Source organism: Cariama cristata, unplaced genomic scaffold (genome assembly GCF_000690535.1).
Source record: "Cariama cristata isolate BGI_N322 unplaced genomic scaffold, ASM69053v1 scaffold6646, whole genome shotgun sequence".
Classification (NCBI taxonomy): domain Eukaryota; kingdom Metazoa; phylum Chordata; class Aves; order Cariamiformes; family Cariamidae; genus Cariama; species Cariama cristata.
Genome location: NW_009621475.1, coordinates 163,921 through 179,614, shown reverse-complemented (window position 1 = coordinate 179,614; position 15,694 = coordinate 163,921). Strand labels below are relative to the sequence as shown.

The 15,694-nt window shown below is 40.7% G+C and overlaps 1 protein-coding gene across 1 annotated transcript in view; it reads left to right on the top strand.

The window, feature by feature from the left end:
* Positions 1 to 15,694, top strand: part of HMBOX1 (homeobox containing 1) — a 60,859-nt gene that overhangs the window by 30,739 nt on the left and 14,426 nt on the right. The window contains exon 5 of the mRNA XM_009701972.1: positions 1,754 to 1,907. Coding sequence (XP_009700274.1) covers positions 1,754 to 1,907 — 154 coding nt within the window. The remainder of the gene's footprint in view (positions 1 to 1,753; positions 1,908 to 15,694) is intronic.

The following is a 15,694-nucleotide window of genomic DNA, read 5'->3' as shown; positions in this document are numbered from 1 at the left end:
GGGAAAGTGTATTGCTAAGACAATGCAGGGAAAGTTAATCTCTTGTCCTGTTTTCCCCTGCCTCTTTTTTAAATTTCTTCTTCTTCCTTTTTTTTTTTTTTAAAAAAAACTTTAGTTTTTGAAGTGCTTTTAAAGCCTAGCAAATTGATACTGACCCAGACCCCTAAGCTGTACAAGTACTAGAAAGAGTAGATAAGGAACTTTCTTTGAAATGGCCTGCCAATAAATTGGCAATATAGGAAATATTTCATGTGTCAATATAACTGACTAATCTGTGTAGGCTCACTAGCTGGAAATTAGTAAGAGTCACCATCCATTGTGCATACAAGGCGGAGATTGTGGGCTTCCCTTCCTATAGACTTCTCCTGGGTAAAACTTTTAAATTGTTTTATTTTGGGCTCCACTACCTAACACAGATGCAAGCCCCTGGCAGTAAGGAAAATACTCGTCGTGTGTTTCTGGAAAGGAACACAGCCAAATGCATAAACAGCTAATTTGTTGCTTTTTAACTGTAGGGATTTGTTTATTGGTTAAACTCGTTAAGTTCCCTTAACCCTTTTACTCTGTTTTAAATTAAACAAGTAGTGTTGTTTTCACTAACACAGTGTGTTTTTATGATTAAATCCTAACCATTCTGAGCAAGTCTGTATACCCAGAGGGATTTGCTGTCTCAGCCCTGCTTTTACGTGTGTACAATGCTGTATTCCTCCTGTGAGCAGAACTGCCTGCTTCTCTTGGATCTATCCAGGCTGGTTCAGTGCATCAATTCCAGTTGAGCTCAGTATACGTGTGGGATATAGGTGGTGATTTATCTTTTCATCTGACTGGGTTTTTTTGGGTTTTTTTGGTTTTGTTGGGTTTTTTTTTTGCACACAGGAACAGCTATTTCATCCCTCCAAGGGAAGTCACTGAGCACAAAGCTGTCCTTCAGAACGTACCCTGTTTTACGTACTAATGTCCTATACCAGGTTCTCATCCTCGCCAAGGGGTATAGGAAAGATTGGTCTCCCAGTGTACCTTGATTTATCTTGGTCTATTAACTGAGGGGCTGTTGTGGAAAGAATCAGGGGTAAGCTTCAGAGGGCCTTTCCTGAAGGCATTGTGCCAAGTCCTGTCTTTTGCTTGATGCTTTCCAGCTCAGGCTTCTTGAAAGGAGAAACATATCCATAGAAGGCGGACAGAGGAGGAAAGGTGTGATACTAATCTTCTTTCAGTGACTTTTTCAGGCAACATGGCACTCAGGAGCCCATGTTTGCACAGGTCACAGGGTGTGTTTCTATTGGTGGAGCTATTTCAAGTGTTTACTCAGTTCTTTGGACACATCAAAATACCCTTGGTATAAATTTACATTTTGCTTCCTGAGACTGTTGTACAATTAAGTAAAAACCTACTATTTCCCATTTCATGGCAGAAGAGGTAGCAGCACAACCTAAATAAATCCCAGCTGGGGTATAACTCTCCCTTACTGTAAGACACTTCTCTTGATGAAGACAGGACAGCTTTTCCAAAGTGGCTATCAGCTCAGTTATGTCTCCTTAGATTTCCATGGTCACCATATACCTCTCTGGCTTGGAGGTTGGGGATGGGAACTCTAGCTGGCTTTGTGTATCTTTAAGGTGTCTTTGTTTGATAATGCTTTACTTTTTTAGTTTGAATGGTTTCATCATCTGTCTTATCTTTTTTTCATGAGCAGGAGTGAGAAAATGGGCATGATTTTTAATCCACTAGGAAACACAGTATTTATTATTCTTAGGGGCCACGTTAAGCATGAGACCTGCTCCTATCCCAATAGAAGAGCCAGAATGGAGACAGACGCCTCCCCCAGTCACAGCTACCTCTGGGACCTTCAGACTACGGCGAGGCAGTCGGTTCACATGGAGAAAGGAGTGCCTGGCTGTTATGGAAAGGTATGTTGCTTTGGGGTTACGGAGATGGGGCCTTTTAAAGCCAATACAAGTATCATTTTTCCTGCTCTGGTGTACACCAGCGTCATTTTCATGGATGTCGTTTAGCATCATGCAAGTTAATAACAGTGTAATCATTTCATTCTCAACGATAGAGTTGGAGGAGCTATTTCAGCCCTTTTGGTGTTTAAAAAGGTCTTATACTGCTCTGGACAATGTCTAATTTTTTGTAGCCCCTAAGACATCTTGTCCTTGGCACAGTCTGAGAGTACTGGTGTTCAGCTCTTCCTTTGCTTTTGCAGAAACCATTCCATCTAGCCTAATCCAGGCTCTGTCTTGCTGGGGATCTGCACACTCTTTACATTCTACATTTCTTCTTTCCCAATTTACCGATTTATTTACTGGTTTGTATCAGGTTATTTTATAGTTGATACTGGCATTTCGACAGCACTGTAATTGTTCAGGATGCAGAACTTTGCCTAACAAGCGGTAGATTCCTTGTCCAAAAAGGCTCTTAGAACCCTTTTACATGAGCTGGGAACAGTACAGAGCAAAGTGGATCTTTCAAATACATATGCAGAATGGCAGGTGATCATTAGAGCTCCCAGCACTTCAGTCCTGCAGAGACGAAGTGCTCTCTGAGTCTGGTCTCCTGGCTGCCTATGTTCTTTGCCTTTCCCTCTGCTTACGGTAATGTCTCTTTTGTGGATAATACTGTATCATGGAAAAGGGCTAGTGAACTCCAACGTAGTTTAGGGATGAATGCTTATTTCTGTTAGGGGCTAAATGGCTGGGAGGAGTTTTCTTCCCTCTGAGAACATGAGGAACCTCCTTTCCATGAAAGCACCAGATGACTCTCTGTGCGCTACACTCCTCTTTCGTTTGCAACTCCGTTGAGTCCGTGGCCAGCAGATTTTTAGGATGTGCTTTTGCCCTTTCTGTAAGGCTTCTCTTTCCTCGTTTGCACAAGGGTCTTTGGAACTGATTAGGAGTAGAACAGCATCTCCTTTTGCCTAAGCTAACACCAAAATACTGAGCTCGCTCAGGGACCCAAACCTGTTTACACACAAGATGGACATACTTCTGTGTGGCCACAGGCCATCACAGGGTCTTTGCAGGGCTGAGACCAGTAACGACGTGTTTGTTTTCCATATTCTGTCCTGACACTGCACTGATGTTTTCAGGTTTGGCTGAAAGTTTCCCCAAAGGAAATAATGTAAATGTTTGAAATCTGTCATGCTTTGCTAGACCCAACTAATGCATAGTCCTGAAACCTGATTGTGCAGGGGACTGTTTTTCTAGTGTCCTCCTCTGCACAGGCAGGACAATATGCAGTGTAGGATCTTTAGCACTTTAAAATGCTTGTATGACTGTCTTGATGGCACTATGTAGAATGACAAAAATGCTACAGCTTAGTGTACCTTCAGGACAATACCATCTCCTTATTAGCCCTCTGTGTGTGAAATATTTAGTTGCTCTGAAGTAGGATTAGAGCTCTTTGGGCATGGGTGTTTTCCTTCTTGGTTTCTGTCTGGCCTAAAGTGCGATAACTGCTATTATTTGCTGTTTGAATCATGACAGTGCCTTAGACTCCCTTGTGCTAAGTGCTGTGGAAACACAGAGCAGAAAGAGAAAGCTAAGCAAGTGCGTGCTACACTTTCTTTCCTCCTTCAGATCTCTCCTAAAGCCAGTCTTTGCTGTGACACTCAAGAAGTCAGACAGCCTGTAATGGTTTGGTATGTGTCTGTTAGAAAGGTGTGAGATTTGGTTTTGTGTATGGAAAGAAGCACGTCGGTGTTGACACTGGAAATCATCCAGTTGTGTATACAGGCACATAATCACTTGATCTCATTTGTCATTACCCTCTTTCTTCTTCTTTGCCATTCTTGGTTTTGTTCGCTGTGTCTTGTGCCCTGTAAGGTCTTTGCTGCTGGGGTTTTCTTCTTACTCTGCTGTTTAATGGAGACTTCTGCCATGTTGCCTTAATCCTGGCTTTAATACTAGTTTGCAAAGCCCTTGCTAGGTCACCGTGAGTACTGAATTTCACAGCCCTGTGTGGGGCTACTGGAAAGTATGGCTGAGGAGTTTTACTTGAGGCAAGAACACAGTAAACTTGAGCAGTAGTAAAAGCTTTGTATGACAATAAAAGTACACCATAAAGCAAGTTGGGAATATGGTTGTTTAACTGTTATACTTTAATAGGCGTAGGTGAGCTGTAAGGATGAGCTGTTTTATGTGACAAGTTTTGAAAGAGTGGGAGAAAAATGCTCACTTGGGAGCCCTAGGAGGAAGCTAACTAATTTCACTTACAAGTCACCGGAGTCTTCCAGGCTTGTCTGTAATGTGACTCGTAACAGCAGCCAGGACGCAGGTAACCAGACTCCTGGCTGGCTGGCCCAAGCAGATCAGGTTCACTTGATGCCATAGGGTCAGGAGTAAGCGTTTGGCCCAGTAAAATGGTGTTTGGCATAGTGTATGTGGTCTGGTGCCACTTACCTGGTAGTTTGCATTTTCTTCTGAAGGATTAAGTTTTGACTGTGAGTGGAGGCATCTTACTCAGTTTAATGGACTCTTTTCCTTAATTAAATGCAAGTTTCATTGCATTGTGTTTGTATGTCCTGCAGCATCTTGATGTGCTGTTGGTGCACGCAAGGATTTAGGCGCCTAGTTTTGAGGTTCTTAGTTGGGAACCTCAGTAAAGTGCTTGTTCATCTAGGCTTCTAGCTGTTCTGCAATGAGAAATAAAGATCCAGAAAACAATTCCATCCCACTAATGCCACTGATATGAGGCCTATATGCACCTTCCTCTCTGGCTACAAAACAGGAGCCATCTGCAGTTAGACCTAACTTTGGTGATTTAGTTAAATGCCTGAAGATAAGAAGGTTGAGTCTAGACCTCAATGGAAACTCTTGTGTAGGTAACGCAGAACTACTTCTTCCTATAAACTTCTGAAACTGTGCTGCGAAGCTGTATAAACATTTTTTGGGTGAGGATCAAAGTCTTGGGTTGCTCTATCAGTTAATTGTGGTATGTGCTTTTGACTTCAGCTGGTGGGAAATGTAGTCACTAAAAGCTGATGTGTCAAACCAGCTGAGAGCACTTCAAGGAAAGAATCAGAATTTGATTGCAAAAATTAGAGAGACTTGCTTCTAGGAGCAGGCTCTGCAACTGAAAATGCACCGGTCAGGATTTGGCCAGTGAACTGAATGAGAAGGGTGAGGTTGGAGGGCTAGTTTCTCTTTTAAAAAGATTTAAATCAACAAAAATTCCAGTGCAATTAATTATTATATTGGTGCCAACCTGATATAATTAAGATTCGAGTTAGGGCCGGCACATATACTTCTATGTCTAATGTACCTAAGTGTCTGTATACAGGGTACGTGTATTAAAGAAACTAATTGGTTCATAGTGGATTTCCAGAATGCTGCTTGTGCTTTTTGTAATTCAATTCTCTAGTCCTTACTACTTTTTTAGAAATTCTGCCAGGGTAGTTTATTAGTTGCTAGGCTGAGATTTTGGACAATAGTTCACGTCTCTTTCTCTTTCTCCCTTTCTATTTTTTTTTTTTAATACCTCTCGAAATATTCATGCTCTGAAGGTTAAGAGGAGCAATAGTTCCAGAAAGTAAAGTTCTATGTTTAACTGCAGACTAGGTGTGGTTCAGACAACTGCAGTGCAAGCTCCCTCTCACTGCTGTGCTAGCGATATCAACCTTGACCTGTTCTCTTCTTGAGCCTCCTGCTCATGAAATATGCTGAGTTTTGTGTGTGGTGATGTTGTTGTGTGGCTCACTCTCCTTTGGGAACAGAGCTAGGACTGCAATAGTCCTTTCTATGAAAACTTGAGGTTAAACTTGAAAGTCTGTTTCTGGTTGTTTCGTGGTGTTCTTCGTTATGTCTTGTCCCAAAGATGATTTATTTTTTTTTTTCCACTTTCTCTGCATTACTTCTTCTTTTCAACCTCTCTCATTAGAAGTATAAAATTGTAAATTCCCTTAGGGTTTTCTCTCTTTTAATGAAGTTGTGTTGTCTGTGGATTCTTTTTTTTTTTTTTTTTTGCTGGGGGGAGCGCGCAGTGATTTGTGCTTCGCTTCTCTTCATGTGTTAGAATTGAGGGTTATCTTCTTTTTCAGGTAAAAAACCATCAAGATTGGCAACTGAATCAATGACTATATACCCATTTTAAGGCACTTTTGTTGAGTGCCATTAAAGACGGGGGGCAGGGGGGAACGACACTTGAATGTTGTTTTTTAAGTATATGCTTTATCCAAAGATTAAATTAAATTAACTGTAAATTCTGCTCTAAAAAAATGAATAATTCATCAATTGAAAGTATTTCAATTTGTCTAGAGAGTAAGGACTTTGCTTTCTGGTTGAGGATTATTTGGTTTGATTTTATGGGTCTGGTTTTTTATTTTAACACTTGTCTGTGCTCTTGAAGCATCCTTTTGTAAAGATGTATTTGGATTGAATAAGACCAGATGATACAGATACCTATTATCCCCATTTCATAGATGGCAAAACAGAATTAGGTGTTTCACTTGGGTTTGTGATACAAGGTAACTTTTCATAAGAAAATGGGTCTAGATTTCTCAAGATACTGAGGGTATAGTTTCATGATATAGCTGAGCTGAATTAACAGTTTGTCACCATCTCATCCTTAGGTGTTATCCTGTCTCATCGCCCTTCTCAGTTCCTCTTCCTCAGTTTCCTTGCTTCTGCCACCCTGCATTGTGCCAGATATGTTTCTTGTCTGATTGAAATACCAGCCAATTCAGCTCAGTTCAAAAAAAAAAAAATCCTTTTTATTTGCCCTGTGTTTTACTGAGTTGGTTCAGCTTGCTGTGCAATGAGGGTGTGCCAGAACTGGTCCGGGGCAAATGACAGGAATGCACAACTGGGAGCACAGGGAAGGGGAAGTTTAACAAAAAGGTATACAAAATTTCCAGGGTGTTTTCTCGATCTGCTTGGTTTTGTTCTGATTTTGTTTGGTTTGAGTTGGATGAGTTCCTGGTTTGGTTAAAAGCATGGTCACACTGACAGTTGTGCTGGCATCATGGAAGCCGTGTCCTTTGATTTTTGCCGAGGAGCGGGAATGTATTACTGTGGCATCACTGCCAAGCTCTAAGTCTAGTTTGACCAGGTTGTATTCTTGTTCCCTCTTTAAAGTGGACCTGAGTTGGCGAGGAAGGTCATCTCCGTGCCAAAACCAGGCACTGTTGCATTTCCATCAGCTGCATGCTTAACACTGTAGAAGACTTAGCATCATCTGCCCTCCTCAAAGCACTTTCTGCAGTGGTCCCAGCGAGCTGGTGCCGGGCTGGGCCAGCAGAGCCCTGGGCATGGTTCTGGCCCTGAGCCATATCAGTCCTGACATGCGTTATTAGAAATTCTTCCGATTGTGAAAGCACTATTACTGCAGCTCTCCTGAGCACTGGGGCTTCCACGGCTTCCCTGGGGAAAACGAGAGCTCCATTAGCTCCTGAAATTGAGTTAGGAAATTTTCTTAGTTAATTTCATGCCATTACTCTTAGTTATGTCTTCTAGCAGAACCTTAATACCGGCCCCATAGGGGATCGAAGTTTCCTGTGCAAGGCTTTGGAGGAGATGTAAGTTTTGGATTCATTGTGTTTCTCCCTTTTCAAGCTGACAACAGAGCAGGAAGTAATGTCTTTCGGCCTCTTCCATTAGGCTTGTGCGTTGTTAGAAACAGAACATCAGTTTCTCATCAATATAACGATGTCCACCGGTTGGATCGGGAATGCTGCTCATCTTCCTCGGGTTTGTTTCGCAGCCTGCTGGGAGGTGAGGAGTGCTGGGAGTTCTGCTTGACTCTCCCTGTGACCCTCAGATGTCACTGAACCTTTCGGTGACCTGCCGTTCTCAGCTGTAGAATTATCTGCCACCTGCCTGGGAGACTGAGCCAAACCAAAGAAAGGACGAGCAATGTGCTAAAAGCCTGTAACTCTTGGGTTACCAAGGAAGATTTGTGTTGGGTATTAGGAAAAACTTTCTAACTTTAGGAGTGGTTGAGCACTAAGCGGGTTATCTACAGAAATTACAGAATATTTCTCCGGACCAGATTAGCTGAAATCTGTCAGGATGGTTCTGATATACTTGATCTTAACGCAGAGGGAAACATCAGGTGACTTCTTTACGTTATCTTCCCCCTCTTTCTGTTCTATCAGAAGGTGTTTGTTAGTCAGCAGCTTGCAGTGGGAGGTTCAAATTCATTAAGTCCTTTGAGATGTAGCAAGGGAGTGGTGTTTTTAGGATCTGTGTTTGCTGTTCAGGCTTGTGAAACGCTTTGAGATCTGTGAGTGCAGGCAGTTTGCAAAGGCGTTCAGCAAAGTCACTTTACAATTTAGACACAGGCAAGATCTTTTTATTGTCTGAAAGTTCAAATGGTTTGGCTTAGGGTCATTGCTGTATGTCTTCATAAAATGCAAGAGCAGCCATTTTATGCTTGCTACACAGTATCTTTCTTATTTTGCATTAGATCAAGCTATGTTCCCTCTTAGACATGCATAATATGCAAGCTTCCTATTCTAATCAGCTGTAAGCAAATCCCAGTTGTTTGGCAGATTGCATGCAGTACAATATAGTGCTAGGACGTCCATCCAAAGCGCTCGCCAGACTCTGGTCTCTTGAAGGATCCAGCACCTAATGAGTTACTTTTCTTTTTCAGGGAGCTCGGGTGCTTTTTGTATCTGTGTTCTCCCTCTTTCTCTCCCCCCCTTTAAAAAAATAATAAACAGATCTGTGGGAGGGGCAACGCCTTGCAGCAGACTCCAAATAAAATTTTTGTAGCTACAAAGGTCAAAATAACTGAAATCAACATTTGCAAAAGGAGCCTTGTCAGTCTGACCTGCAACAGCACTGTCTGGTGTAATAAACCCGTATGTTAAGAATGGGAATTCTTCTCTAGTCCAGATACTCTCCTGTGTTTCTCCAGGACCAGTTGAGATACTTCAGTATTCAGTCTCCCTGCTCATGAAGGTGAAAAGCAGGATCTCGTCCTGAGTTATAACATTGTCTTCCTATAGCATCAAAGCAATTGTAACCTGTATGTCATGCATATGGGATGGGAAATCTTGTAAGTGCCCAGGTGCTTTCAGTGAAGATGTAGAAAGGCATTGTTGTTCCTTACTGTACAGGCTAATGTCATTTTTGCTGGCTGCAGTACTACCACTGTATGGGAGGATCTGTAAGACCAAATTTACCTCTTAACCTATTGTTTGCTTTTAAGAGCATCTGCTGGCTCCTTCAGGGGTGTCGCGGCTCACAGACCCGATATGTCAGAGCATACCCCTGAACGCTTACATGTGCAACATCCAGCTTCCCTGTTTGCCCTTGCAGTGATTTCATGTCGCCATCCCCAGCATGCAAAGCCATGTTGGGGCATTGCAGAGGGAGAGGAGGTGTGGAGGCAACCTCAATTCCACCTGAATTCCTACTAGGCAAACATGAGTGTGACATGGCAGGTCTGAAGAGCACGGTAAACTATAGGCTGCTTAATATCTGCCTAGGTGAGCCTCGTTTAAGAGCAATCCTTTTCTAGCTCTGTCTTTTGTCCCTGGCACAAGGGCTGACTTGCGATGTGTGCTGGTGCCACACCAGCACTGTGGAGTTCTGGCATGGGACTGAAGCTTCAAGGCTCGGCAATAGCCCAGGGAGTGATGATGATGATGGTGTTTGTCATTCTACCTATCCTCTCCAGTCTGTGACTGGTTCACGCATGGCTAGCACCTATGTGGCTGTGGACAAAAGCCCTTGTCTCCTATCCTGTATTTTAAAACCCTGCTATTGCAGCTGTGGGTATTGTTATTATTCACATAAATATGTAATTCCTTCTAAAGCCTGCTAAGGTCTTCAGGGTACTTCGGATGAACTAATTATACCTAGTTTCATTTTATATGCTAAAACATGTTAAAAAGCTGGAGATCCCCCTTGCCTGAGTGTCATGAGAAAGAATAAGAACGAACATTGTGTTTACCTTCCTGTGATCATTCATTGTATATACTACTATCAACGTGCTGGTTATTTGTCTCTTCTCTGAACTAAACACTCATTCTCTTACCTCTTCTCAGACGGCAGGTCTTCCCTTGCCTCTAATAATATTTATTGTCACTCTTCTCTGGACCTTTTCTATTTTTATATTCAATTTTTAGTGACCCAAGGTAGGTGAGTAGGGACAGGAGCAGACCTGATTACCCTATTTCCAGGGTGAATATTGCAGTTTATACAGGCAGCTGAATTTGATTCCTATTGTTCTCTGACCTCCAGGCTAACATCTGGTTTTTGCTGATCACTTTTGTGTATTGATTGGGAGTACGTTTTCTTTGAGTAGTCCACAATGATACGTATGTCTCTTTCCTGAACAGTTAGAACTAATTTAGAACCAGTCATGTACGTGAGGAGTTTGAATTTGTTTCTGTGTGCATTACCCTGCTTTTTGCAAAGATAGCAAATGAAGTTCAGTTGTGAGAGTGTTTAGATAATTGGTGTGGATTTCAAAAATATCTGCTATATTTGTATCCTATGTAAATAAATCACTTTCCAGAATATTATTGAATGTAACTGTTAATGCAAATCATTTTAAGTCACAACTTCTCTGAGCCAAGGGCTTGTATTCTGTTTGTATACAAAGCGTAGTGCAGTGGGCTCTTTACAACCATGCTGAGACCTCTAGATGCTGCTTGCTGTAGGGATAATGTAAAAGTGTAAGTCTAGTGCTGCAGGTTATCTCTCTTTGAGCTTTCTTCTGTGCCAACACTAGACTTTCTGTTATCCTTCATGATGTTGTTCTTCCTATGACTGTTCTGTTTAAAGTACACAGAAGTGAATAGTAACAAAAAACTCATATTGATTAGGTACGTTGTTATTTTTTTACCTGTTAACATGATTTCAGGAGTCAGGGAAAGTCATGGCATACTTGTCACAGAAACTACATGAACTGGACCCTGGCACATTCACATTCAGTCAACATTTTGTGTAACCGTTTTAGAATGACTATTCACTGTAGGCTGTCTGGGACAAATTTTCGTGATCATATTGCAACCCGTATAAATGTGATGTGCTCTGGTGCAAGGGTGTAACAGTTACACTCTGCTGTCTCTATGTCTGTGCTGAAGGAGCTTGAGACAACGCTGGGGAGTGTACTCCCTCTTTGTGAGCAGTTTCCTGGGAAGTTTAGCAGATAAGGCAGTGGCAAACAGCTCCTGGGGAAGTGACAAGCACAAGTGACCGTAAGCTGTGGTCATTCCCCTTTTAGCTCTTTTTTCAGCCTGCTTGAAGTCCTGAGAAAGAACTAGACAGCCCTGACCTGCCAAGGAGGGTTATTCCAGGTCCAAGTTCAGCTAAAAGGGATAGTCGTCACTCACAGTGTGATTTACCTGACCTGTATGTAATATTATCCATGGAATAAACCCACTTAAGTGAATTACAAAATTAACTTCTTGAGTGATCTGGAAAGCATTGGGAAGGAATTAGTAATCAGGTTGGCACCTTGTCACCTCTCACTTTGATGCAGCCAGCTGTCGACATGGAGTGTACGTGAGCACCATCCAGCTCAAAGCACTGTTGGATTTGCCCGTTTCTGTTTTCTAGAAGTATGCAAAGTGTTCTTGCCGACTCTCACTGCAGCTAGTCTCTGAACAGAGTCCAAACCTACCTTAGTGAAAAGAAATTCTTTGCCATCTAGTAACAGATGTGAGGTCTTTATGTAAGTAATAAACAGAGTAATTGCAAGGAGAAGTGAGGGAGGAAAATTTGTAAGTAAAACTCTAAAGTATGTTGCATCATGTATTTATGGGCTTTTGGTCAGACTGTGGAGCGCTTTAAACAGACTAAAAAGAATGCTTTATCAGAGAACCATATGGGCTTTAACCACAAAAGTCACTACCACATCCTAGGTTCTTTTTTATACTTCTTTTTTTTAATAGTCCAGGATAGCACAATTGGCTTTTTTTGGTTTGTTTTTCCTTTGGAACATGCATAAGTTTTAATTTGTTTTGAATACTGTGCTGTTTCTGAGGAACTCTTTCAACAGAAGACATGGACCTGTTCCAGAGAGCTTTTTTAAGATGATTTCCTTATAAAGAAAAAAGAATGACAAAATAGGGCACATAAGTACAAAACATATAGAAAAAATCATCTGTGATTTGTTGCTTATTATGTACATAGGCTGGTGCTCTTTCAGTTTCTAAATGCCCCTTGATTTTCTCTTAATCACAGGAGCATTGGACTGGGACTTCCAGTTTTCATGTCTAGCTTCTCTTGTATCAGTCAACCTTTATTATATCTCTTTCAGAAACTGATTAAATTCTCTATCTTAGAGGCAGATACAGCCAAGGGTACAAAAGCGGGTTGGTCCATTTGTAATTGTATCAAATGCTTTACCAAAAACCAAATTATTCTTATAATTTTTGGACTTCTAGATGTAGGACATACAGTCACGGAGCTCCTTAGTTGCTCTTACAGCATTACATGTTTAAGTCATGCATCCTAAAGAGACTGTCCCCAAGGTCCATGGATATTCTGAGCTAGAGTGGCAAGGACGTTTAAGAGGAAGCACACGGCAAAAAACATGGCTCATGATAGGGAGCACAAATCTAGGACTAAGGAGCTGTGAATTGATTTCACAGCCCTGAGACTGGTTACTTGTGTCCATGTCTCTCAACTTTGCTGATCTACCTGTAAATTCTTCTAATAATATTAAAGAATAAGATTAAAGAACACAGTTTCAGAATACTTTTAAGGGGTTTATGATCTGGTTATAGAAAGCGCTCTTGAAATACAAAGCATGATGGTTGTTTTTTAATGAAGTTTATACATTTGAGTCCTTGGAGCTTATTATTTCCAGTGTAACTATTCACAATCCTGTAGGCAAAAAAAATTATAAAAGGTTGGATAATAAACTCAGCTATTTCCTTTCCCCATGGATCATTAATGGTCATGGAATAATCTGTAGCAAATATAAAAAAAGATGTTCCTGCTGCCGAACTTGAGAAGTAGTACTCTTCAAGGATCCACAAAGCTACCTCATTGCTTAAAACTTCCCTTAAACCTTCTCCTTTGCTATGATGTCTACAAAGAACCTTGTGAAGCTCGTCTTGGCACCATAGTAGCTTAATCAACTAGCATGCTGACCTAAGTAGATTCATGATTGTTCTCGTTTGCTTTTATCTATCTGTTGCATTGTGTTTAGGTTGCAAGGCACAGAATAGATGGATATTTAAAAAATAAATACCTTTTTCTGCTTTGTGTCTGTACAGTATTTAATACAGTAATAGTTCTGGTCTAGATCTTGTCTTTTGAATCCTGTAGGATCCTTTCATTAGTTTAGTCAATTTTTATTTTCTGAAAACGCAGCAGCAGTGGTGGCTGTCTATGCACTGCTGAGCTGAGTCTGGTCAACTACTGGAAAATGGAAATAAAAACTTGCAGATCTTTGAAGGGAAATGCTAGTGATTGTGTTGGAAGTTGTCAACTCATACTAAGCTTTATCACAAATCTCTTGATTGGTATTTTTCCTTTTCTGCTGGCTTAGGACAAAGTAAGACTTGAAACTTCGTAGCCAGAAGAACTAGAAAAATTTGAAAAACGTGACCTTACAGAGGCTAAACTAATAACAACTTGAGGGACCTTGCTGCTTACATTTGACATTCTATACATATGGTTTTTTGTGATCCAGTGCTGAACTTCCCATTAAAGCATAATTTTGAGGCAAGGATAGGCTGTTCTTCTAGAAGTACCTTACTTCAGATGAGCCGAAATCTGTGTTCTGAGTCTGATGAGTTTAATATTTTCTTCAGGAGAGTGGAGAATGATATTTTGGGCTGAGTAATGTAACATCCAAGTCATACACTTTGCCCTTAATTTGTGTTGCCGTATAAAGCCTTAGAATCCTCTGTTGTCTTGCAAGTAGTATTTCTAAAAACCACAGTGTTGATTACAGTACATCTCATTGGAAAGGTGGGTCACCAAGCAGCAAAACAGCCCTTAAGACTGGGTGGGCTCTTACTGAAGTGCCAGGGCTGATTTCTGCAGGGTCTCATCACTTCTTGGAGATGTTTCATCCATGGACTGACCCTGCCTTGGCTTTGCTTGCCTTGTGAGAACTAGGTAATCCAGAGGATGTAACTCAAATAACTCTTCCCCTGTAGAAAGTTAAAAAATGTAGATGAGGTGTTTGCTTCATAGTTGTCTTCATAAAGGTCTTGTTTATCAATCGGTTAAGTCAAGAGGATTTAATGCACATAAATATCCCTGTAGTGTGTAGGTGTCAATTTAAATATTGCAAGTAAATAAAGGAGAACAAGAGATACTATTATTCATGCTTGGATACCTTGTTAAGGAAGAGCTTTGAAGGTGCTGTATGCTCACACCAACTGGTGCTTGAAATATTACAGAATAATTCTCACTTTATCATGTCTTGATGTGTTAGTTACTTGCTGGCTTCAGAAAATTTCTGTCTCTTTTCCTTTTATTTTGTGAACAATTTAGTTAACTATGTTGGTTTGGGGAGTCTACGATACCATTAAGTTTAAGGATAGTAATAAAATTTTAGCCATTGTCTGCTGTCAGTGTCTTCAAGGTACCTTAAGCAGAAAGTACCTGTGTGTTTCAAGTTACTAAGAATTCAGAATCTTTCTATGAAGAAGAGAGCTGTTGTGTAATTTCAAAAATACTTATCACCAAATCCAATTACAAAGAAGAGTAAATCGCCACCTCTGATGTCTTAACTATTCTTTTTTAATTGTTAATTATCTCGACAGTAGGGTGCTATAGATTAGGAGGCATAGATTATCTTTTGCAAGCATGAGACTTTCAAAGCTATTATCAATTAATTCTGGTTTTAAACAAATTTTAGGATAATATTAATAGCTTGATAGGATTGTGTTGGTGCTTGAGACCACTGTCAAAATACTGAGAAAATTATTTAAAAAAAAATAGAAACTTGATGATGTTAAGAGTAGCTTTGAAGGTCATACACTTTTATGCACTCCAGTGCAAGGTGTATTTTTGGCATTTTAATCTACATTGCAGAGTAGATTCCTGCTAAGAAACATCAGTAAAATGACTGTCTCAGAGTTTAGGCACTGATTTGTAAAACCAGAATAGAGTCAACTCTATTGTACTACTTTTTTTAATGTGTACTGAAATAACTGCAATTTATGTACACAAACACATACTGATGTGTGAAATAATTACCATTTATGTGTGTCTGGTGCTCTGAGTGATCTAGTCCTGTTGAGACCTCTCCTCCAGATTTTCAGTTTCCTGAATAGAAGTACAAGAAAGAAACATCTCTTATAGTGAGAGACTTAAAAACTGTTCTCTCCCTAGACGGAGAGTAGGGCAATACCCTGGGGTTGAAAGCTCAAGCTGGGAATCGGATGCAGATTTTTAAAGAATGAGAATTTTTACAGTTTGGTTCCAAAGCTTATATAAAGTTGTGGTAGATTCTGCATTGGATAAAGTCCCAAATTTTTACATTGGGACTGGAGGTCTCTGTAGGTCTAACAGCAGATCTGGGCTTAATGCCAGAATTGCTGAGAAACCACTGGTCAGTGCTGTAGAAGAGGTCAAGCTAGAGTCCTACAGTGCTTTCTTCAGTCCTTCAAATCCATAGACCTATGAAAGCCATTACCTAAATGATAGTGCTATAGGGGAAACAGCAGAGAGCTGTAGGAACGTGTTCGCCAGTGGTTGTTCTGGGTTTGGGATTTTTATTTTTATTTTTTTTTTAAATTTGTCTTTTACCTGGATGGAAGGTCTAGTTGAGC